The 24,226-nt window shown below is 38.0% G+C and overlaps 2 protein-coding genes across 3 annotated transcripts; one reads left to right on the top strand and one right to left on the bottom strand.

Annotated features, from left to right (window-relative positions):
• Nucleotides 1-2,010: 2,010 nt before the first annotated feature.
• On the bottom strand, nt 2,011-4,787 carry LOC133806055 (uncharacterized). Its single transcript, XM_062244191.1, has 5 exons — nt 4,726-4,787; nt 3,409-4,173; nt 3,214-3,225; nt 2,627-2,802; nt 2,011-2,293 (listed from the first exon to the last, which is right to left on the bottom strand). Exons 1-5 carry the CDS (start codon nt 4,732-4,734, stop codon nt 2,011-2,013), a joined length of 1,245 nt encoding a protein of 414 aa, XP_062100175.1. The 5' UTR covers nt 4,735-4,787.
• A 2,646-nt stretch (nt 4,788-7,433) lies between these two features.
• Nucleotides 7,434-23,793, top strand: LOC133803245 (calcineurin-binding protein 1). 2 transcript variants are annotated; one of them, XM_062241215.1, is made up of 21 exons: nt 7,434-7,672; nt 7,770-7,844; nt 8,136-8,255; nt 8,394-8,434; nt 8,854-9,065; nt 9,198-11,098; nt 11,676-11,882; nt 12,054-12,719; nt 12,914-13,149; nt 13,275-13,485; nt 13,649-13,804; nt 13,915-13,964; nt 14,099-14,135; nt 14,259-14,416; nt 14,577-14,769; nt 14,879-15,255; nt 21,235-21,415; nt 21,601-21,830; nt 22,052-22,712; nt 22,986-23,064; nt 23,275-23,793. In XM_062241215.1, the coding sequence occupies exons 1-21, from the start codon at nt 7,610-7,612 to the stop codon at nt 23,511-23,513; spliced, it is 6,093 nt and encodes a 2,030-aa protein (XP_062097199.1). In that variant the 5' UTR covers nt 7,434-7,609; the 3' UTR covers nt 23,514-23,793. The 2 variants fall into 2 exon arrangements, with proteins under 2 accessions (XP_062097199.1, XP_062097200.1); XM_062241216.1 differs by lacking the exons at nt 13,915-13,964; nt 14,099-14,135.
• Nucleotides 23,794-24,226: the final 433 nt, after the last annotated feature.

Raw genomic sequence — 24,226 nt, 5'->3', positions numbered from 1 at the left:
AAAGGTCGGACGAATTAGGAAAAATCAATATCCTTCTAATGGAGACAAGGTTTTGATACAACGATGTTGTAGCAAGTGTGGTGGTAAAGGGCACAACAAAGCGTCTTGCAAGTACCGAGGTTAAATTGTTTTGTTTGTATTCTAGTTGACCTATTATGTTTTATTTCTGCTTGAACTAGTAATATTTGTTATGTGCTGGATTTTGCAGGTTTTTTTTCTGTTTTTTTCTCCATTATGAAACTCTTAAATATGTAATAATCCAGTGTTGGTCCGATAGTGCACGATGCCGGTACGACAATGCACGATATCGTTTGTTATATGATTATTTAAATGTATCTTACAATATGGTACGACGTTGCTCGATGTAGTACGATAGTTAATGTACGACATTAGGGTACGATAATGTACGATAGTGGTCCGATAGTGGTACGATGGTATGGTTTCAGTACAGTTTCGTGAAATTTGTGAGACATGTGAGGGTACGATAGAGTACGATAGTGATCGATGATAGTACGATGCAAAGATTAAACACATTAAAATGTAGCAATTACAAAAAGAACAATCAAAAAAATTATACAATTCAAAAAAATTAAGACTGTTCAACATAAGTTTTGGTAGAATAAGTCTACACAACACCTTTGCCTAAAAAGTTTCATATTATTGTCAGTTACATTATCAAATGGTAGTTGTAGAAGCTTATGTTCAATATGCTCAATTACGTAACATCCGCAATCGCCACTGCATTAGAAAATAAACAATAATTTAATAAAGTTTTGTAATTAAGAAATAATAATTAATATGTGATATTTAATAAAGTTCACCTGGATTTTGTTTGCGGTACGAATTCACGTGGAGTGAGTTTCCAATCGAAGGGTCTGACCTGGCTCTCTGATGCTGTCAACTGAGGTGCGAGTATAACGTCATGGTTCTCAAATAAACCGGACTGTCGCAAGACCGACGGGAAAATGGTACACCAGTCAACCATCAAGCTGATCAAATCATTTTCGAAAATTGATCCAATACTGGAATCAAAGATGTTGAGCATCCACCCATTCAGGTCTGCCTCTACAGCTACCCAATGCAATTGGTCTTTCAAGAAGAGGGCAAAATAAATTAACTCCTTGTTCTGCCAACTCGGTAAGAACTGGACTGCATCACCCCTAACCAGGTCCAATATACTGTCATCCCAACTAAAGCTAGAGTAGTCAGAACCTGGAAAAGCGTCCCACCGAGCCTTCAATGATTCGGGAAAAATTGTAGGCATAACAACACAGTTCTGAGGGTACACGTTAGGATAAAATTCTAGACGCCTCCTCATGAGATGGAATGTTGCATCTAAATGCTACATTAAAGGAAAATTAAGTCAGTAACCACATTATCGTACCAAAATAAATAAACAAAAAACTATCAAACATGAATATAGTCACTATCGTACCCCAATCGTACCATAATCGTACCCTAATCGTACATGAATATATAGTAACTAAATAACAACAATAAAACCTTCTATCGTACCCATATCGTGCTAATGTCGTACCATCATCGTAACTTTATGGCAAAAATTACGGTAGTATACACCATCGTACCCACTAGCGTCCCACTGTCGTACCAGCATTGTACCATTGACAAAGTAAGTTAACATATAGAAACTAACTATTATCGTACTACCATCGTACCTATATCGTCCCACTACAAATTCTAAAATTACGATGTTAATAGTAACTACTTAACAAATTATATCGTACCCCTATCGTGCTAGTGTCGTACCACCATCGTACCATTGACAATATAAACAGTTTATAATTTGACACTTATAAATATCGTACTACCATCGTACACTCATCGTACCTATATCGTACCACTACATATAGAAACATTTAAATAAATTTTCAACATTTTTTAATTATGAAGTTATAAAAAACTAACAGAGTCAGAAAGCCATGTCCTCGGAGTATGCAGTTTCAGGAACCAAGCAGCATCATGTGTCCCTGAGAAGCATTCCCTCAGATATTAATTCCCAATAGTGCCAAGCAACCACTTGTGAAAGGTCATAAGTAATTTTCCATCAACAACCCTCAATGGATCCACATTCACTGCTGTCTTCGTTTTCTTATTCATTTTCTTCATTGCAGTGTACTCATCGAACCACCTAGGCCTCTTTCTTTCTCTCCTCTTCTCCGGTGCTGGTGGAGCTATGTCTAAGAATTGTACCTCAGAATCTTCAGTATCTCCGATTACAGTAATTTGCATATCCTCTGGTGTGCGAAAAATGTGATCATCTACATCATCAGGTCTGTAATCGTTAGGGAGAATGTCTTCATCTACAGGAGACTAAGGGCCTTCTTCAGTGGACTGAGGGTGTGGATCTGGAGCTAGCCTACTAAGATCTTCCATCATTGTCATTAGCTTCTGCAATTGACCCAAGATCTCGGACTGACCTTTAATAAGGGTACTTTGTTGCCCTTCAACCTTTTCCAACCTGGCCAAAATCATAGAGTAGCCTGGTTGCTCAGCTTGGGAGGAGGTGCTGGCATGAGGTGCTGATGGGGGAACCTCAGGTGCCTCAGGTGCTGGAGGTGATGGAACCTCCTTAAAAATATTTGCTACTTCTGCTTGCTCCGCTAACTTTTCAGCAAGCTTTTCAGCCTGGCTCTGTAAGGCTTCCTGTGTAGGCTGTCCATCGGCACCCACCTCTAGTTCCTCTAACTCCATGTCCACATACAATGGGGCTTCATTGTTTGTAAGGGTCCTCACATACTGTTCTTCAGCAGGTCGGGCACACAGGTAGAGGTATACTGTCAACTGCCACCAAAAACAATGAATATTTAGATTAGAAAGTAAAACAATATAAAAAATAAGTAATTGTCATCGATGAACAATGGTAACCTATCGTACCCCAATCGTACCTCAATCGTACCTCAATCGTACCTCAATCGTACCATATCGTACCCATATCATGCAAATATCGTACCAATATCGTACCCATAACATAACAATATCGTACCCGTAAGTGAGAATTACTTGCTAACTATCGTACCATCATCGTACTACATCGTACCATTATCGTACCTCTACAACTACTTTAATAAAGAATACAGAATACATATCGTACCCCAATCGGACCATCATCGTACCAAATCGTACCCCTTAGCCAGTTTTCAAACAGTTGACAAAAAACCACAAAATAACCCCACAATCGTACTCAAATCGTACCTTATCGTATTCCTATTGTGCAATACCCATAGAATTGCATATCTAGAACAAAATATAGAACATTCAAAATATTTAAAAAGTAAAGTAAAAGCTCACCTTTTTGGCAAACAACTTAATAAATTGCTCTTTGTGTTTCTCTACTTTCTCCTTGCTCTGTCAGTTGATCATTCTTGGAATGCCTTGGCCCAATCTCACAACATAATCCTGACCCAACTCAATGATGGACTCAAAAGCCCAATACTGTAATGCTACAGCATACCCATAAATAGAGTACTTGGCCTCCTTCTGAGTCTTTCCTTTCTCAATCTTCTTCTGTAAATGCTTCTTCATTTCTACAAAGTCTTTTTGACAAGTTTGTAACAACTTCTGGTATGATATCTTCCCCCACAGGTACTGGAAAAAGAAGTCAACGTCATCTACCATCTTCAGCATGTCAGTCCAAACCATCAACTTCTCCTCACGACCTTTCAAAACACCCTCTACTAATAAACACAAACCCATCTTGTACACATCATCAACTATTTGACAACTCTCAAAAGTTCTGCGCAGTTGCCCTATGCTCACTGGGGAATGACCATTGAAGTACTCAAGAATCAACTGATCCGAAGTGGTCTTCGCTTTAATCTCAGCTTCAGACGGTCCGGCCTCGAAATTTAAACCAGTAACTAAAGCAAACTCCAATTGGCTAAATCTACATCGTTTTTTCCCAATATAAAACTGGACTTCGTCAGTCTTCTCCCCTCTGAATTTGTGCAACAACAGCTGATGGACTAAGGCACCAGAAAAATTTAATGGTTCCGCCATGAAGAACTGTTTGAAAGGGGATTCCTTCACCCTATCCAATAAACCACACTGTATAAATTTTGCTTTAATCTTTGGAAAGTACCAACTGCCGCGCCAAGTGATACGTCCCGTAAAATGTTCCTCTACTGGAACTATCAGTTGTGGAGGTCTTAAGTTCTGCATAAAACAAATAAATACCCAATTAAATAGAATAACAAAAAAAAAACATCAAATTTTATATTCTGCAATCTACTATCGAGCAACTATCGGATACTATCGCACCATATCGGACACCAATGAAAAAAAATAAAAACTGGAACTATAACATTATCGTTCACTATCGTACCTCACATCGTACACCATCGGATTATAACAACACAACAATTTGTTCTCAATATTAGGCACACATCGTACCCAATATCGTACCCTATCGTACCTTCATCCTCAACCTCAAGTTATCAGAAAACACAAAACTATCGTACCCCTATCGAACCACTATCGTACCCCTATCGTACAATCATCTTCAACCTGAAGTTATGAGAAAACACAAATACTATCGTACCCCTATCGACTCACTATCGTACCCTATCGTACCTCTAAAAAACCCATAAATTTTTTTCAAAATTTTACGGTTTACCAGTTTTCACACAGTCAGATTTCACACAGTCAAATTCAATAATACATACTATAACATTTTCCAATGGAAAAGAAATTGAAAAAAACACATACCCTAGACATTTTTGCGTAATGGGGTGTCGGTTTTTCTTCGGGGTTTGAGTTTTCCTTCGTCTTCGTCTTCGTCTCCGGTGAGGCTTGGTTTCCGGTGGTCTGGGTTTTCCTTCGTCGGGTGGTGGGGGTTTTTCAGACTGTCGGGTGAATGGAGAGATGCATCGGGTGAGGGTGGGTGAGGGAGAGAGATGCGTCGGGTGAGGGTAGTTATGGGTTGCTCAATGGTTTTGTGGGAGTGAAGTTTTGGCAGAGAGAGGGAATGGGAAATGGGCAGGGGAAAAGTTACAGTTTTTATTTATGTTTTTTATCACTATCGTGTACCATCGTGTACTATCGTGTACCATCGTACGATCGGGCATGTATCGGGTACGTATAGGTACCATCGTGTACCATCGTACTATTAGGTCCGCAGTAACTTAATACCAACAATCGGGCATATATCGGACTACTATCGTACCATTATCATACTTAAAGGGTGTATATATTCAAAATAATTATCGGGCAACCATCGGGTAGCCATCGGACCTGAATGACCATCGGGTAACAAAACATATCGGGTAACCATCGGGTTGCCATCGGACCTTCACCCCTAACCTTGAAACTCAACAACTATTGTGCCCAAATCGGGCCTCTATCGAACACTATCGGGCTTTTAATCAAGGAACAAAAAAACGCAGATTTTCACAGAACACGATTTTCACCCAAAAAACAGCAAAAAATACCAACAAACTACAGATCCAACATCTAAACAGCATTCTAAATCATAAAAACAATCAACAACAACAAGAATCAAAGAAAATCACTTACCCATGTGCATCTTTCTTGCAAGATTTTAGAGAGGAAAGGTATGAGATTTTGTTATAAGAGGGGTATTTTTGGTATTAAATGAAAGATGAGCATTGGTTTCATATGGTGGTTAACTTTGGTTCAAATTTTAATTATTAAGCTAATGTAAGCATGATTAATCAAATTTCCCTATACAAATATGCCATCAATGAGCCAAAATTACAAAAATGTCATTCTAATAAGAAATGGGTCCACATGCATGCAATTATCATCATATAATAATATAACTCACATAATCATGCATATAACCACATAATAATACATTAAATTAATCATGGCCCTCCTGGCTCCCTAATCCAGACACTATGTCACATTAGAGAATTGGGACATTACAAGTCCCTTATCAAAAACATATTTAATTTAAACATGTGAATTTGTTCTAATAAAATAAAATAAATATGACATCTTGATACAACTTTTCCAATTCACAGTACTTTAAAATCTATAATTTACCAAATACTCAACAATTTTTCCCCACAGCACAATTGTATCTGCTTTTCCCCACAGCACAACTACAACTATTTTTCCCCACAATACAGCTATACCAAACTGGCACTAAGTATGTTTTAGGATAGACAATAACTTTCTTGGATTGAAGAGATCCCCCCCTTCTCCTATGTATAACTGTGCTCATTTGCAATCTTAATATGATACAATATCTCTTGACAAAAAATATTTAAATGATTTTTAAATAATTTTCAACAATTTTTTTTTAATTTTTTAATAAAAAATTAATTTAATTACTGCCGCCAATATTCCAAACTCTTTTTTACATAGTTTTCTAAATTATTATAATTATAATATTGTATTTAAGTATTTTTGAAATATTTTTAATTTATTAGTTATTAGGGGTATTTGTAGCATAAATACTCAGTGTTTCACACCTGTTACAGTTAAATACTTAATTTTTTATTTTTACGGCAAAAATACCCAATATTCAATATATGTTAAAGATAAATACTCAATTTTTTTTGCTATAAAAATACATAAAGTTGCTAAAACATTGTTTTTGTCAGTATCTCATTTGTTAGAGTTGTTAAGTGTTGACTCACCAGATATATATAACTCCGTAATTTGAGTATTTTTGTCCTCAAAATATGTATTTTTAAAATTAGAATTAATTTAAAATGTCTTTTTAATTAATTTTTCAAATTTAAAATGTTTTTTTTTAAAGAAAATATTAAATGAATCGATTATAGAGTGACAAATATCTGTATGGTTAACATGTTCAGCAACTTTAACAGAAGTACTTACAGAAGCAATGTTTGAGCAATTTTAGGTATTTTTGCCATAAATAAAAAATATTATATATTTATCTTTAACATATTTTAAACATTAAGTATTTATATCGTAAAAATAAAAAATTAATTATTTGAATTTAACATGAAACATTAAGTTGTAAATACTACTAATTATTATTATTAGAGTTTATACTTTTTTGGACCCTGTATTTTGTCCCATTACTTGTTTGGACCCTGTGTTTTGACAAATTACTTTTTGGACCCTATGTTTTGTAAAATGGTTAAAATAAAACCTTAAATTCGATTTTGGTCAATATTTTCTTAACTAAAATCACAAATAATTTACCAAACTAACAATTCAAAACAAAAATAAAATCATTCTGCTTAAAAACGGTGTTATTATATTTAATTTTTTCTTCATCAAAATTGAGTTTAGGATTCTATTTTAACCATTTTACAAAATATAGGGTCTAAAAAATAATTTATCAAAACACAGGGTCCAAACAAATAATGGAACAAAACACAGTACATTTATTATTATTATTATTATTATTAATAGATAATTTACATCACTTATGTATATTTATTTTTAGTTTTCCAAATTTGGCAGTAATTGTTTAGGGTCTATCCCATCTTCTCTCCATCCTTTTTACCAAACATACCCTTACACAACAACCGTCTTCGACGGGGGTCCTCCGTCTGCCCTTCACTTCTTTCTGCTGAGTTAACCATTTTTAAGTAAAATAAATCAAAAAAGAAACCCTAAATTCCTAATTACACTGGCAGTGTTGAAGTTTATGAGTTACAACACCCCAAACCCAAACTGGAATCGGAACACCGCATTTCCTGTTTCGAATATGGTAGGTTTCTTCTTTACGCGTTAGCTCTGTTTTACCCCGATTTTTTTTTGCAATTAAGCATTCACTGTTCCATTATTTTGATTTTTTTCTGTCTCAGTTTTCAATCGCAGCTATCAATGATACCAACTCTAAAGGCCAATGGGAGCCCTTAGCTCCCACCAAAGAAGCACAGGCATCTCTCTCTCTCTTAAGATTTAATATTGTTTTTTATTTTGGGGTTAGGGGGTGGGGGAGTTGTATAATTGCTTGAACAATGCCTTAAATTTGTTGTAGTTTCATATCTGCATTGGACTGAATTTGAATATCTCGGGCACTGCATTGAACATAAATTTGATTACTCTTGTTTCAAATATAAGAAAAAAAAATGATTATTCTTTTCATTCCATTGAGTTCCATAATGAGTAATGTGAATGAAAATTATAATTCCTTAAGCCATTTTATTTTCTTTGTTTGACAATGTCAGGAATTTCATCTGTCACAAACTTATCAAGAAGGGTTGCTTAAATTGCAAGCTAAAAAATACGAAAAAGCTCGTCAGCTCTTAGAATCTGTCTTAAAAGACCCTCTTATAGCAAATGCACAGGCAATTCTTTCTTTACTAGAACATTTCGCACGAGTTTTGTTCTCTCTCTCTCTTTTTCTCTCTCTCTCTCTCTCTCTTTTACTTTTATTTTATGTGTTTATATATATATATTTATATAATTTTCTTTTGGTTATGTAGGTGGATGGGAGTGCTAGTGATGGACATCTATTGCAACTCAGGTTTAGATATAAGGGGCAACTTTTTTTATTTTATTTATATCTTACTTACTGTACATGTTTAAACTTGTATAAGATTTCTCCCATCCATCTGCGCCTGCGTTTTTCTTTAAAGCTACTTGTTTGTAAGTAATTGACTATGTTTGTTTTCATCATTGTCATTCTCATCGATGTAGTTATATTTACCATTGGTAGGATATGACTGACAAGTAAGCTGTATCGCCTTTTCTATATATATAGTTACGTTGTACATAAGTTAATGTGAGAGGTGAACATTCTTATTATATATTTCTTTTATTCTACTGCTGGTAATAATCTTCAACAAAATATTCTTGGCACCATCTTATGGATATTACATGAAACAAAAAACCAAAAAAATAGTGTAAATATATATGTCTGATTAATTATCTTGGTTACTACAGATTTTTGGCGTTGAAGAATCTTGCCAATGTTTTCCTTCAACAAGGATCATTACATTATGAGAATGCACTACACTGTTATCTTCAAGCTGTAGAGATTGATACCAAAGATTCTGTTGTCTGGAATCAGCTGGGAACATTATCGTGCTCAATGGGCTTACTCAGTATTTCCCGCTGGGCATTCGAGCAAGGGCTTTTATGTAGCCCTAATAATTGTGAGGATATATGTTATCGTCTAATTATTTGAAAATTATTTGGTGATGATATTTCTTTATTCTGTTTCTAATTTTCATTCTTTTGTGATTGGGTGGAAAAAAATATCCAACTTTTTTTATCTATGCTTGCAGGGAACTGTATGGAGAAATTACTGGAAGTCCTTATTGCCATTGGTGATGAGGTTGCATGTCTTTCTGTCACTGAGCTAATTTTGAGGCACTGGCCATCACATTCACGTGCTTTGCATGTCAAGCAAACCATTGAAGATTCAGAACCAGTTCCTTTTGCTCCTAGAGGTATAGATAAGTTGGAACCGAAACATGTCCGGCTTAAATTCCTTGATAAGAGAAAAGCAACTGATGAGAATCTTGATGAGGGAATTGCATGTAAAAAGCTGAACCAGAATTTAGAATTACACCTGGCAGAAGCTTCTTGGGTAAGTCTTGCTGATGTACTCTTGGATGTCTTACTTCCTCTGAGTTGTTGTCATCTTGAGAAGGATGGTGAGAAATCTTACAGATCTGGGGATGTCAAACTATTAATTCACGTACCTTTTGCTTCTGAAAATGCTTCTGGGATGGAGGAAAGGAAAACACTTAACCCAATAACTGCAGCTACATTACTTTGTGATACTAGCTCTGAAATAGCAGGTGTGGTTAAAGAAAAAGACACAAATGTTCTAGAAGAACAACCACAGGAAAGGCGGAGCACTCGTCTTGAAAGACTTAGGAACAGGAAGCCAGGGAAGGAAGATCTTGATTTCACTAATGATAAGGACCAAGCTAAGGTTGTAATTCAATACCTAGAACCTTTTATTGCTGGTGAACTAGGTAAAAAAGATACTGAAAATTCTGCTAATAGCTCTCTTTCTCATAGTGATCAAGTTAAACCATGTGATACTGAATATAGTGATGTTACCAAATTTCTTAGAAAGACCTCAAACAATTGTGGGGCTTATCATATGGCTCACTTACTTTTAGAAGATACAGCAAGCAAAGGACTCGTGTATCAAGATGCATTTATCAAGTTCTTGGATTTGGAGAGGATGACAAGACATTGGGGAAAGGAGAGGACCCACGAGTGCAATCTTTTTCTTGCTGAACTTTATTATGACATTGGATCTTCTTCTTCTGATACGTCCAAAGTATCCGAGTTTGTGTCAGAGACATCTTATCATCTTTGCAGGATCATTGAATCTGTGGCATTGGATTATCCTAATTACATGAGTTGTGACTTGGGTAATGGAAATAGCTCTACATTTATAGGATCCCAATGTAATGATGGAACATCAGTTGCTGGTTCTATAAGTCAGAATTTAAGATTAGACAATTTGTCCTTAAATAATAACAATTTCTTATGGGTCCGGTATTTTTGGTTAAGTGGGCGATTGTCTATTTTAGAAGGTAACAAGGAAAAGGCCCTTGAACAATTCAGTATTTCACTATCAATTTTGACAAACGATAAAAGTTCTGAAGGTTCTCAATCTTTGGTCCGCCTTCCACATTGTAAGGTAGTCAAAGAGATAACTATTGATAGGATTCTCCATCAAATTAACTTCTTAAAGGTTGATTTCTTGATGGAGAAGACCTTGGGTGAGATGATTGAGAAAGAATTGTATATGGAGTGCATGACCTTGCTTGCTCCACTTCTATCCTCTACAAAAGATGTTCATCTTGATACACTATCATTCCTTGTTCCAGATAAAGATGGGGAAGAGATTACTTCTATTGAACTATCAGCTCTTGACATTTTACTAAAAGCTTGTGAAAAGACAAGGCCACTAGACATTGAAGTGTATTTAAATTGCCATAGGAGAAAGCTGCAAATACTTGTGGCGATAGCTGGAATGGATGAAGGTCTTGCTTGTAAATTGTTCCATATGAAGTCAGGGCCAAAAGTGCCTTATGCTTCTGATGTAGAGTTAAAAGAAAGTTCGTGCAAGCGCTGGAATTCCTTAGTACTGAAGGAAGTAAAGGCAATATCTCAATGTGTCTCTCAAATTAAGAACTTGATTGATCCACATGGAGATACAGTAAGTTATTATATTTTTGTCTTACTGTATCTTTGTTGTCATGGTGCCTTAAAAATATCTTGTCATGTCACATCATTTTGAAACTTAGAAAATGCTCATAAAAGACTACGATGGTAGTGAAGATGATAGTTACTTTTCAGAAGAACATCATATCTTTTCCTTTTAGTCGATGGTTCTAAAGGCCGAATAATCTTGTAACCATGTCCATACTGTCTTAGTGAAGACCATGTGAGAGAATTATATAATCCATCTATTCTCTTCTAGTGGAAGCGGTAAGTGAAATATTATAAATGCTGCATGGTGCATATTTTAGGTATATTTACAATGCATTTTGATTTGGAGCATTTTTTTGCATTATAATTGTAAAGTTGAATCTTAATATTTACCTGGCATATTCCAATTTTGGTATAACTGTGATGGACTAGGAATATTACGAAACACTTCCCTGAAATTTCTTATTGATGATTGTTTGTGATTGCAAGAAATAGAGTTGCTTTTCAGCTGCTACATCCTTTCTCATACATACTTTCTTCACTCTATTTTCATATGTTTGTGTTGTCCTCATTTACGCTTGCAGGATGGCAATATTGTTCCTGCAAGCACCGTTAAGGATATTCAGTCCTTGCTGTTGTCAGTAATGTGCAATATTGCTGGCATATTCCTGAGTAAGAAATCTTCCGGGCTAGTAATTGCTGATCAAACAGAAAGACATTGCTTTGTTGAAGCTGCAATTGCATTCTGCAAACTTCAGCATCTCAACCTTACGGTACCTGTTAAAACTCAAGTGAGTCATGTATTTGTTTTTTCTTAAATTAAACCTTTTCTTCATTGAAGCTTTACTTGTATGAGTTATAGGACTTTTAATGTAGTTTGTTATTCAATAAATTGTTTCCTGATTATTACTATTGTTTCACTTTCTTGCTTTTCTAATTTGTCATTTCATGTCTTCACATAGGTTGACTTAATTGTTGCAACGCACGACTTGCTTGCTGAGTATGGGCTCTGTTGTGCGGGAGAAGATGGCTCAGGGGAGGAAGGAATATTTCTTAAGTTTTCAATTAAGCACCTTTTGGCCTTGGATATGAAGCTTAAATCTAACAACTCCCTGAACAAGGAAAAAACTGAGTGCAATGAGCAGGTTAGCCTTGACACTTGTTTAAAGATTTCCCTATCTGAAGCAAAATCAGAGACACTAGATGTGGAAATGGGTCAAAGTAGAAAGAATGAAACTAGTGTCTTGGAAAAGGACACTCATGAAGTTGTGCTTTCCCAAAGCATTTCACCTCATAAACCCTTAGATAAAGACACTGTAGTAGTAGGTGGTGGAGAGCAAAACAGTAATAACTCCAGTGGCAAATTCAAAACAGGGGAGAAAGCAAGTGATCAATCCATTGAAGGTGGTAAGGAACTCACCGAAGATGAAAAAGAGGAACTTGAGTTAAAAATTGATAATGCTTTGGACCAGTGCTTTTTTTGCTTATATGGCCTTAATATTAGATCCGATTCATCATATGAAGATGATCTAGCTACTCACAGAAATACTAGTCGTGGAGATTATCAGACCAAGGAACAGTGTGCTGATGTCTTTCTATATATACTCCCATATGCTAAGGCTTCTTCTGTGAGTTCTCTTTCTCTCTCCTGCTTGTATGCTGAACTCTAATATGTGAGCTTTTTTTTTCTTTTTCTTTTCTGGACATGTGAAACTTTGCATGCTTGTATTTGATACTACACGGGTTACAAGTTTTGGGATGTGTAGCATGTTAGTCTTAGAATCTGACCTTTATTTGGCTGTGTTAATGTGTATCTGGCCAGAGAACTGGATTGGTAAAACTTCGCAGAGTACTAAGAGCCATACGTAAACATTTTCCACAGCCTCCAGTAGACATTTTGGCTGAAAACGCAATAGATAAGTTCTTAGATGATCATAATTTATGTGAAGATCAACTCTCAGAGGAGGCTGGTTCAGATGGGTTTCTTGAAACCATAACAAAGGCAATACTTCCCAATTTGGGAAGTTTTAAACAGCACAAGATGACATTGGTTGGGAGGTATAGTTGAATAGAATGCTTCATCGGTTTGAAGCTTTTATTTTTCATTGTGCTATTTTTTAAATCTGCAAGTAAGCATGAACCTCATAATCCTTAGTAGTCGACTATCTGATGTGATATTGCAGCTCTGAGCCATACCTGGAGGTTTACAGTAACTTGTATTATTTTCTTGCCCTGTCTGAGGAAATGAGCGCAACTGATAAATGGCCTGGCTTTGTGCTCACCAAGGAAGGGGAGGAATTTGTACAGCATAATGCAAACCTCTTCAAATATGATTTATTGTATAACCCTCTACGATTTGAAAGTTGGGAACGGCTTGCAAATATATATGATGAGGTATAATTATTGTCTCATCTGATCAATTTAAATTTTACAATGCTTCAAAAGTTACAAAAAAAATGCCTATTATTATTATTATTATTTTATTACTATCACAGCCTCAAATATTCCTGGCTGATGTTGATTTCTATAAAAATGCCTCTTTGTTATATGGAAATAGGAGGTAGATTTGCTGCTAAATGATGGCAGTAAACACATCAATGTAGCAGGATGGAGGAAGAATGCTATGTTTTCTAAGAGAGTTGAGACAAGCCGAAAGAGGAGTAGACGGTGTCTGTTAATGAGTCTGGCTTTGGCAAAGACATCATCCCAGCAGGTTTTTCTCAGTTTCTGTATCCATTAATGTATTGTTAGGGGTGGAGGATTTTTTCCTACATTTTACCTTTCTTGTTTCATTGTGGTTACTTTATTTCATGGTCATTTTAGTTGTGGGAAGGGATAGAGCTGGATGTAGGTCCTACGGTCTTGCTGTCAAGGTTTATCTCCATTGAAAATTATATATCTTAATTATGATTTTAGAATCTTTTGAATTTTGAAATGGTTTCTTATGTTTCTTTGTTTGCCAGATAAGCTTATACATCACATGTATTCTTATGTTAAAACCTTGCAGGGCTGTCTTCAGTTGGTTTTTGTGCAGTAAATACTCAGTTAGGTTTTTCAGTGCATATTGCTTAGATTATTCCGACTAAATAATGGATATAAGTATTTTTTGCATCTGTTCATTTTTTTGATTTTTGTCAATTAATGTAATGAACATTTTTGTGCCTCAGTGTGAGATACACGAGTTATTGGCTTTGGTATACTACGATAGTCTGCAGAATGTGGTGCCATTTTATGATCAGCGATCTGTTATACCTGTAAAGGATGCAGCATGGATGATGTATTGTGAGAACTCAATGAGACATTTTAAGAAAGCATTTGCTCACAAGTATATGTCCCTCTCTTTTTATGCCACTTTTCATTTTTTACTCATTTGTATAATCTTGTCTAAGTTGTCATCCAGAATTTATTATGAGATTAATGCCCTTCATATAGTAACTCCCCATGCACGAAGTCAAAGTGGTAATTCTTTTTCCCTTTTGTTTCAGGCAAGATTGGTCTGATGCTTACTATATTGGGAAACTCTGTGAAAAGCTTGGGTTCTCTAGTGACGTATCATTATCGTATTATAACAAGTCTATTAATTTGAATCCATCAGCTGTGGATTCTGTGTACAGGATGCATGCTTCACGCTTAAAGTTACTTTTTACATGTGGAAAACAGAACCTAGAGGCTTTAAAGGTTTTCAATTTCATGATTCTCCAACGTTACCTAATTATTCAAAATTTGCAAGATTTGTTTTCTTTCAACTTTTTTACTAATTTTTCTAAAATATCTTCGGTCATTCCAGGTTCTTTCAGCATATGCCTTTAGTCAATCAAACAAAGATGCTGTCATGACTCTCTTAGATAGAATGGATGCTGAGAATTCCCAAAAGGATAGAAGCAAAAAAGAAGATGCTGGAGAAATAAATCATGAGGATTTACTTACACTGGAGGTGTGGCGCATTCTTTACAGTGATTGTCTTTCTGCCCTTGAAGCGTGTGTTGAAGGGGATTTGAAACATTTTCATAAAGCTAGATATATGCTTGCTCAAAGTCTATATAAAAGAGGTGACCCTGGTGATTTGGAGAAGGCGAAGGATGAACTCTCTTTTTGCTTCAAATCATCTCGATCATCTTTCACAATAAACATGTGGGAGATTGATAGCACAGTGAAGAAGGGAAGGTAGAACTTTGCCATTAATTCCAATTACATATTCGGAGCAAAAATAGTAATGTAGGGTGGTGTACCAAAACCTATAAAATAAATAAATCTAAGAAAAAATAGTTATATAGAAACCATTTTTTGAGCAATTTTTCAAGGTATTAAAGGGGGAAAAAAGGCTGAGAATAGAGAGCCAGAATATGAGGGGTTTTCAGTCTTTTGTCATAGATTTGATAACAAGATTACATGGTTATGACTCATCACATCGTTCTGTTCAGCTGCTAGAATTTAGTTTTCTAATTTGAACTGTCTAGTAAATCATGTAAAAAAGTATTGTTTTTTTAGTATAAGAAACAGTATTGATGTTAATGTAAAATAAACGCGTAGAAAGGACAAGATGAAAAAGAAACCACATCAATGAAACTCAATCCCTTGATAAATTAATAGGACCTATCTACAATCTCTGTAGAACCCAGAAAACAGAATAGTAGAAACCAGAAAATAGAATAGCAAGCAATAAAACAGTAAACCAATAATGAATAATCTGAAGCTTTGTTGAATGAAAAATATGCTATGAGTCTCATACAAACAGAGAGGAAAATATCCCCATGATGCCTAGAATCATCTCAATTCTTGCATAACTAATTACTAGCTTCCTTTTCCCACTAATAGGCTACTCAGTACCCAATTTGCCCTTCTAACCAACTAACACAAAATGACCCAGTTACCCTTGACCCTTCTGACCCGACCCCCTCCTAGTATAGGTGAACCGGATACTAGGCTTATCAAGCCTAACATTACTCCCGCCCAAGTTGTGAACCTTGTCCTCAAGGTTGAATGCCGGAAACTGACGTCGTATAGCTTCAAATTTCTCCCACGTAGCTTCGAAATCTGGCAGATCCTTCCAGCGGATAAGCACTTCAACACATTGGTCTGGAGAGGCTGGGTTCTGTCGGATATTCAGCACTTCAGCAGGTTCTACAATAAGTTCCAGGTCTGAAGTTAAAGTGGATGGGAGCGTGGTGGAAGAATGAGCAATCCCGACAGCAGCGCGGAGTTGCGAAACATGAAAAACCGGATGGATGGTTGACGAAGGAGGCAAGTCGAGGCGGTAAGCGACTTTTCCAATGCGTTTCAGAACTGCGAACGGGCCGTAATATCTTGCTGCCAGCTTCTCATTCTTTCTGGTAGCCAATGATTTCTGTCGGTAGGGCCGTAATTTCACAAATACCTTGTCTCCCACAGCGAACTCCACCATTCGCCGCGACCCGTCCGCTCTTTCTTTCATTTTCTGTTGTGCTCGCAGCAGGTGCATTTTCAAGTCATCCAAGAATGCATCGCGCTCTTCCAGTAACTGGTCAACAGCCATCACATGAGTGGTACCTGCTGCGTACCGAATCAACGGTGGGGGGTCACGCCCGTATAAGACCTTGAATGGAGTGCAACCCAAGGAGGAGTGAAAAGTGGTGTTGTACCAATACTCAGCCCACGCTAACCATTTAGCCCAAGCTTTTGGACGGTTCGAAGCGAAACAACGAAGATAGGTCTCTAGGCACCTATTCACAACCTCGGATTGGCCATCCGTTTGGGGGTGATAAGAAGTACTATGGCGAAGTTCCGTCCCTTGTAGTTTAAACAATTCTGACCAAAAATGGCTGAGAAAAATTCTGTCACGATCAGACACAATAGACAGCGGGATTCCATGCAACTTGACTACATGTGTAACAAACGCTTCAGCCACCATTTTAGCATTAAAGGGGTGCCGAAGGCCTATAAAGTGGCTGTATTTACTCAGCCTGTCCACCACCACGAATATAGTGTCTACACCTTCCGACTTAGGCAACCCTTCTATAAAATCCATAGTCAACTCCTCCCAAACTTGTGCTGGCAGCGATAAAGGCTGCAATAAACCCCCTGGTGACATGGCTAAATATTTGTTTCGCTGGCAAATCTCACAAGAACGCACAAACTCCAAGATCCTAGCCTTCATTCCTAGCCTTCATTCCTACCCAATAAACATCTCCTTTTAGTCGTTGGTAAGTTCGCAGCTCCCCCGAATGGCCCCCTATGGGCGAATTGTGATACTCACGCAAAAAATGGGGTAACAAAGCTGAAGTGCTGGACAAAACTAAGCGGCCCTTGTACAGTATCCGTTGCTGGGATATTGAAAACCCAGCAATGACTTTTCCTTGCTCCAAATCTGCCTTAACCCGAGACAAAAAAGGGTCCGCTGCCACCTCACGATCAACTAGCTCCCAATTCAGCCATGTAGTAGATGTCAGTAAAGAACATTCCACATGACCGACCCGAGACAAAGCATCAGCCGCCCTATTTGTTTCCCCTGAGCGATATTGAATATCAAAATCAAATCCCAACAATTTGACTAACCACTTCTGATGTTCCGGAGTAACCAGCCGCTGTTCTAACAGAAATTTGAGACTTTTCTGGTTTGTTCGCACAATAAATCGTCGTCCTAGGAGGTAAGGTCGCCATTTGAGTACCGCTAGAACAATAGCCATGAGTTCTTTTTCATATATGGATTTCAGCCTCGCTTTGGGCTTCAATACCTGACTGAAATACGCTAGTGGCCGTCCCTCCTGCATCAAAACAGCTCCTACGCCAAACCCCGAAGCATCAGTTTCAACCACAAACGGCTTGGTAAAATCTGGAAGTGCTAAGACAGGTACTGTGGTCAGCGCTTTCTTCAGTGCTTCAAATGCAGCAGAAGCTTCTTCGGTCCAGCCATATTGGTCTTTTTTGAGTTGGTCAGTAAGAGGTCTAGCAATGGCCCCATAGTTCTTGACAAACTTCCTATAATACCCTGTGAGCCCAAGGAATCCCCGCAGCTCTTTAATTGTTTTGGGCAGCGGCCAATCCAGCATAGATTGGATCTTAGAAGGGTCCACCGCCACCCCCTTGCCTGAAATAATGTGACCCAAATACTCAACTTGCCGCTGTCCAAAACAGCACTTCTTGAAATTAGCAAAAAACTGGTGGTGAGACAATGTTTGCAACACGATTTCAAGATCTTTGACATGAGTTTCCTTATCCGGGCTATAGACGAGGATGTCGTCGAAAAAGACCAATACTCTTTTTCGAAGATGGGGCTGGAAAATGTCGTTCATCTGAGATTGAAAGGAGGCGGGGGCGTTGGTCAGTCCAAATGACATCACTACAAACTCATAGTGGCCTTCATGAGTCCTAAAGGCCGTTTTATGGATATCTTCCGGCCGCACCCGAATTTGATGGTACCCCGAGCGCAAGTCAAGCTTCGAAAATACATGAGCCCCATGCAACTCGTCTATCAACTCATCAATAACTGGAATGGGGAATTTATCGGGTACCGTGGCTCTATTAAGGGCCCTATAATCCACACAAAACCTCCATCCGCCATCCTTTTTTCGAACCAAAAGAATAGGGCTCGAGTAGGGACTGTTACTTGGCTGGATCACCCCTGATTTCAGCATCTCTTGAACAATTTTCTCGACCTCATCCTTGATGCCATGTGGGTACCGATAGGGGCGAATACTCACTGGAGTGGTGCCGGGCTGAAGGACAATGGCGTGATCATGTCGTCTCGGCGGCGGTAGCGAAGTTGGTGTGTCAAAAACATGTTTGTACCGCTGTAAAAGTTGCTGTATCTCATCCGAATATGCTGCCAAGCCCGGAATAACCGAAGCGCAACCCAACTCGACCCAAACGCCTTGCCGCTCATGTTGGAGCAGCCGTACCATTTGTTTCAACGAAATGCAAGTCTTGTGAAGCAGAGGGTCTCCATGTAAAACCACGGGCTGATCCTGGATTCGAAGTTTCATCGTATGGTTCCTCCAATGGTGAGTGGTTTCCCCTAAAGTTTGCAGCCATTGGACGCCCAAGATAACATCAGTACTGCCTAGTTGCAACGGTAGGAAATCTAAGATTATTTCCAGTCCTTGCAAATGTAACGGCACCGAGCGACATATGCCTTCCCCCTTCACTGCTTGACCACTGCCCAGTTGCACTCCATAAGCATCAGTCGTGGATAATGGCAATGCCAAAATCTGGGCTAATTCCGTGGTGATGAAATTGTGTGTCACCCCGCTATCCACCAAAACCACCACTTCGTGGCCCAAGATAGAACCCAAAATCTTCATAGTTTTGGGGGACGTCAACCCGACCACTGCATTGAGAGAAACTTCCACCATGTGCGCCTCAGCCGCCTCCGTAGCTGCTGCAATGCCCAGAACCTCCCCAATCGGATCAGTGGCCGGTGCATCCACGGCCTCATCTTGAATAATCACCACCTGAACCTCCGCCTGCGAGCATTCGTGCCCTCGAGTCCAACGCCCGTCACATTTAAAGCAAACTCCCCTGCGTTTCTTCTCCTGGAGTTCGGTTTCAGACAGGCGGCGATACGCCGTGGACGTCGCCGGAGCCGCCGCTGGTTTAGGGCTAGTAAGAGTCGGGCTAGAAGAGGAAGAAGATGATGGAGAGATGACAAAAGTGCCCTTACTGTGTTCAGGTAGGGAGAGGCTGGTCAAAGGTGGTCGTGGATGTGCCCTAATGGGCCCACTAGGCCCAGTCCGAAAGCTTTTAGTGAAAGCTTGATTGGCTTCAATTTGCTCAGCCAATTCCATCATGTGTAACAGCCCATTGGGCTCCAAAATTCTCAAAGGGGCCTGGATCTCTACTTTAAGTCCCTTCAAAAAAGCAGCCTGCAATGCAGCCTCCCCCATTGTCTCTACCGAAGCAGCAAGAGCTTCAAATCGTCGACGATATTCTTGAACCGAAGTGACCTGTTGGAGGACAAAGAACCGATCATAAACGGACCCCTCATGGGTGGGACGAAATCGCCGAAGTAGAAGTTTCAACTCCTCCCACGTAGGAATGGGTCGCCGCTGATTTTCCCAGCGAAACCAAGACAGAGCCGCTCCTTCAAGGCACAAGACCGCCGCTTCCAGTTGCTCGGCCGGAGACAATCGCTGTAAATTAAAGTAGCGCTCCGCACGATAAGTCCAATCATCTGGGTCATCTCCCGTATAAACTGGCAATTCGATCTTCCGAGCCCGAAATTCAGATCGTCTATCCCCACCATCCACCACACGGCCGGAGGAAGCGCCCCCGCTAGTCGCCACAGACCCCTCGCCGGAAAGACGACGCCCCGAACCAGGAATACCGTGAGACCCTTCGCGAAGAGAAGCAAGCTCATCTGCCACCCTGCCTTGGGCAGTAACCAAACGATCCAACACGTCCTTCAGAGAGCCCAGCTCCAACGCATGATCCTTAAGCAGCAATCCATGATCGTTGAGCTGGTTTTGGACACTGGATAAGGCCGATTCAACACCCACAACACGAGTCTCCATTCTCGTCGATACCGGCATACACCGAACGCCGGTCCTGGCTGCTGATACCAATTAATAGGACCTATCTACAATCTCTGTAGAACCCAGAAAACAGAATAGTAGAAACCAGAAAATAGAATAGCAAGCAATAAAACAGTAAACCAATAATGAATAATCTGAAGCTTTGTTGAATGAAAAATATGCTATGAGTCTCATACAAACAGAGAGGAAAATATCCCCATGATGCCTAGAATCATCTCAATTCTTGCATAACTAATTACTAGCTTCCTTTTCCCACTAATAGGCTACTCAGTACCCAATTTGCCCTTCTAACCAACTAACACAAAATGACCCATTTACCCTTGACCCTTCTGACCCGACCCCCTCCTAGTATAGGTGAACCGGATACTAGGCTTATCAAGCCTAACATAAATCAGAAAACATAAACAGCTTAAATTCTTTATCATCGTGTAAAAGAGTTGTAGTTACTATTTTCTCCAATTGCATCATTACCAACTAGATATTATTCTCTATGTAAAAGACTTATCAGAATTCTCATTCTAAACCGAAGCAGCTTGACAAAAGAACTATTATATTATTTCTAATTGTCTTACTGCCTGTATTCTTTTCTCCTGTTAAGTAGTTTTTACATTGATACTTAATGAGGTCCTTTGCACAGACGCAAACACCCTGCTATTTCTGGGAGCAAGAAGATCCTTGAAGTTAACTTACCTGAAAGTTCTCGAAAATTTATTACTTGTATTCGCAAGTATCTGTTATTCTATTTGAAACTGTTAGAGGAGACTGGAGACATCTGTACACTTGAACGGGCTTATATATCTCTTCGAGCAGATAAAAGGGTAACCATTCAAACTCTAGCTATTGCTTAGTTTATAGCATTTTGCAAATTATCTTGATTAAAAAGTGGCAACCCGCAGTTCAAAATTTAATTTTCTCTATCTTGATTTTGTTTTCATAGAAAGCTTTTTATAAACAAGTTAATCAGTAAATTGTATTGGTCTTTATATTTTTTGGTTTTCCCCAGTTCTCCTTATGCATTGAAGATCTTGTACCAGTAGCACTTGGGAGATATGTTAAGGCCCTTGTTTCATCCATGGGTCAAGCTGAGAAGGTTGGCTATGGTGCTCCAAGCAGTTTTGAGCAAATACTGGAGAAAATGTTTTCTTTGTTCATTGAACAGGGGAACTTGTGGCCAGAGATATGTAGCTTATCTGAGATTAAGGGCCCAGAGACATCAGAGAGCAGCTTATATTGGTATTTCTCATTCATTAATTTGACTTGGTTTCAGAGAAGTATTGCCGTGTTGGATTTTTCTGCATCTTTCTTCTTGCGGCGCCCTTTAGATAAAATTCTCTAAATTTAGGATTCCTAACTATTTTTAGAGAAATTCAACTCTTGGACAGTTACATACATTTATTAAATATGCTATCTTTTCTTGTTTGCATGAAAGCAGTGCACTCCTTTGAATGTTGCAGGTATCTCCACGAACATATCACAATATTAGAGAGAAATGGCAAGCTGGAAATACTCGAAGGAATAAATGAGAAGATTCGAAAGCGTTTTAAGAATCCAAAATTGTCGAATAGTAATTGTGCTAAAGTTTGCAGGCATGCTTCGGTTGCTTGGTGTCGTTCACTTATAATAAGCCTTGGACAGATCACTCCGTCACTACCTAAACCATCCAGTGAGACTCAAGTACTTTGTCAATCAGATGCTTGTTTGGAAACCCAATTGCTTTGTGTTGATTTGCAAACAGATGAACTATGGAATTCAGCATTTGAGCACCCAACCCAATTGAAAGCTCTTGAAATAAAATGGAGGCCAATATTGTCAAAAATAAATAATGTAATGATTAAGAAGGTGTCAGATGAAAATTTGGAGACGGCCAATGCTTTGCTTAAATCTTCTTATAACTTTTATCGTGAGAGCTCTTGTGTAATGCCCCCATCTGGTGTCAACCTTTTTTTGGTTCCATCTTGGTCAGCTATGGGCAACCAATTTCAACCAACCATGAATGACATTGAAATTCTTGATCTCAGTGTTCCAAGGAAGCTTATCTTGTGGGCCTATACGCTAGTTCATGGACGTTATGCAAATATCTCAGTTGTTGTGAAGTATTGTGAAGAAAATGCGAAGGTATGAAAATCAGCATACTCTGCAGGGGCTTTTCATGAAAGCATCTCTTTTGGATATCATTTTATTTCTGTTTTCCTCGTTTACAAGACCTTGTTAAGTAACTTATAACTGTTAAAATCAAGGGGAATTTTATGCGATTAAAAGCCCCTTTTTTTTTTTTATCTTTAGTTCATTACATGTCTCAAAAACAATATAGTCTAATAATATGCAATACCTGGTGATGAAGGCAATGAAATTTACTGATTTATCATGGGATTCGGCTGTGTTTTGCAGTCAAAAATGAAAAAAGGAGCTGGCAACTCATCTGCTTTCTCAAATGCAAGCATACCAAACGTTGTCACCACCCAAACAGGTTATGATCTTATTATCTTTAGTCTTTCAGAAACTCTTTTCATGTCTAAATCTAGTGCACCTGGTCAAGTGCTTATCAAGGCCGTACATTAGAATTTAAATTTTCTGCCTTTCACAAGTATTGAAACCTTCGTATAGACATTATTGTGTTTTGTGTGGACATAACGCTCTTTGCAAAAACTGATACTTGTGGAACTATGTTTGGTTGTAGGTGGTCAAAGAGATGGAGCTGGCCAGGGGGGAGGAAATGATGCGGAGGCTACTCCTCTAACCCCAGCAGTCTCGACTTCAGTGGCTGAGGGCAATGCCACCCCCTCATCAAACCCATCTTCTTGTTCCATTGACAGTCAAAAGGTTTTATTTGATGCTCCGCAACTGAACCATTGTAACTACACCACTGGAGAGAGGAGTAATGTCATGGCACATGAAGCAGATCCAGACAAAGGCTGATCTTATATATAAATCGAGGCTAACTAAATTTATTTGTACATATCATATCATGGATCATATCACTGTGGGCTAGTTTGATACAACTGTGTTGTGGAAAAAATAGCCGCAGTTGTACTGTGGGACAACTGTGGAGAAAAAATACTGCAGGCTGTAGGGAAAAAGTGATCAGTGTGGTAAATTATAGATTTTAAAATGTTGTGCATTGGAAAAGCTATATCAAAATATTTGATAAATTATACGATTAAGTAATGTTAATATTAAAAAATCAAAATAGATCTCATATTTATTTTATCTTATTAAACTAAATCACACATGCTAAGGTTGTGTTTGGTAAAATTTTTGTTTTTGAAATTTTTAAACACAAAAATAGAAATATTATTTTATTTTTGTTTCCTTATTTTTAGAAAATAAAAATATGTTTGGTAATTATTTTTGTTTTTTGTTTTTAAAAACAAAAATAATAAACGCGTTTGATAACTTTTATTTTTATTTTTTGTTTAATAATAAGAGGTGTTGATTTGAAGAAGAAAAGAAAAAAAAAAGTAAAAAACAGTTTAAAAAATTTTATTTTCAAAATTTAATAAATTTTACTTACAATTTTAAAAAATAATAAATAAAAATAGAATTATCAAATACATTTTATGTTTAATTGTCAAATTTTTAATTAATTAAATAAATAAATATTTTTTTAAGTGTTACCAAACGCAACTTAA

Source organism: Humulus lupulus, chromosome X (genome assembly GCF_963169125.1).
Source record: "Humulus lupulus chromosome X, drHumLupu1.1, whole genome shotgun sequence".
Lineage (NCBI taxonomy): Eukaryota > Viridiplantae > Streptophyta > Magnoliopsida > Rosales > Cannabaceae > Humulus > Humulus lupulus.
The sequence above is the reverse complement of the archived record's forward strand: the minus strand, read 5'-3'. Positions and strand labels throughout refer to the sequence as shown.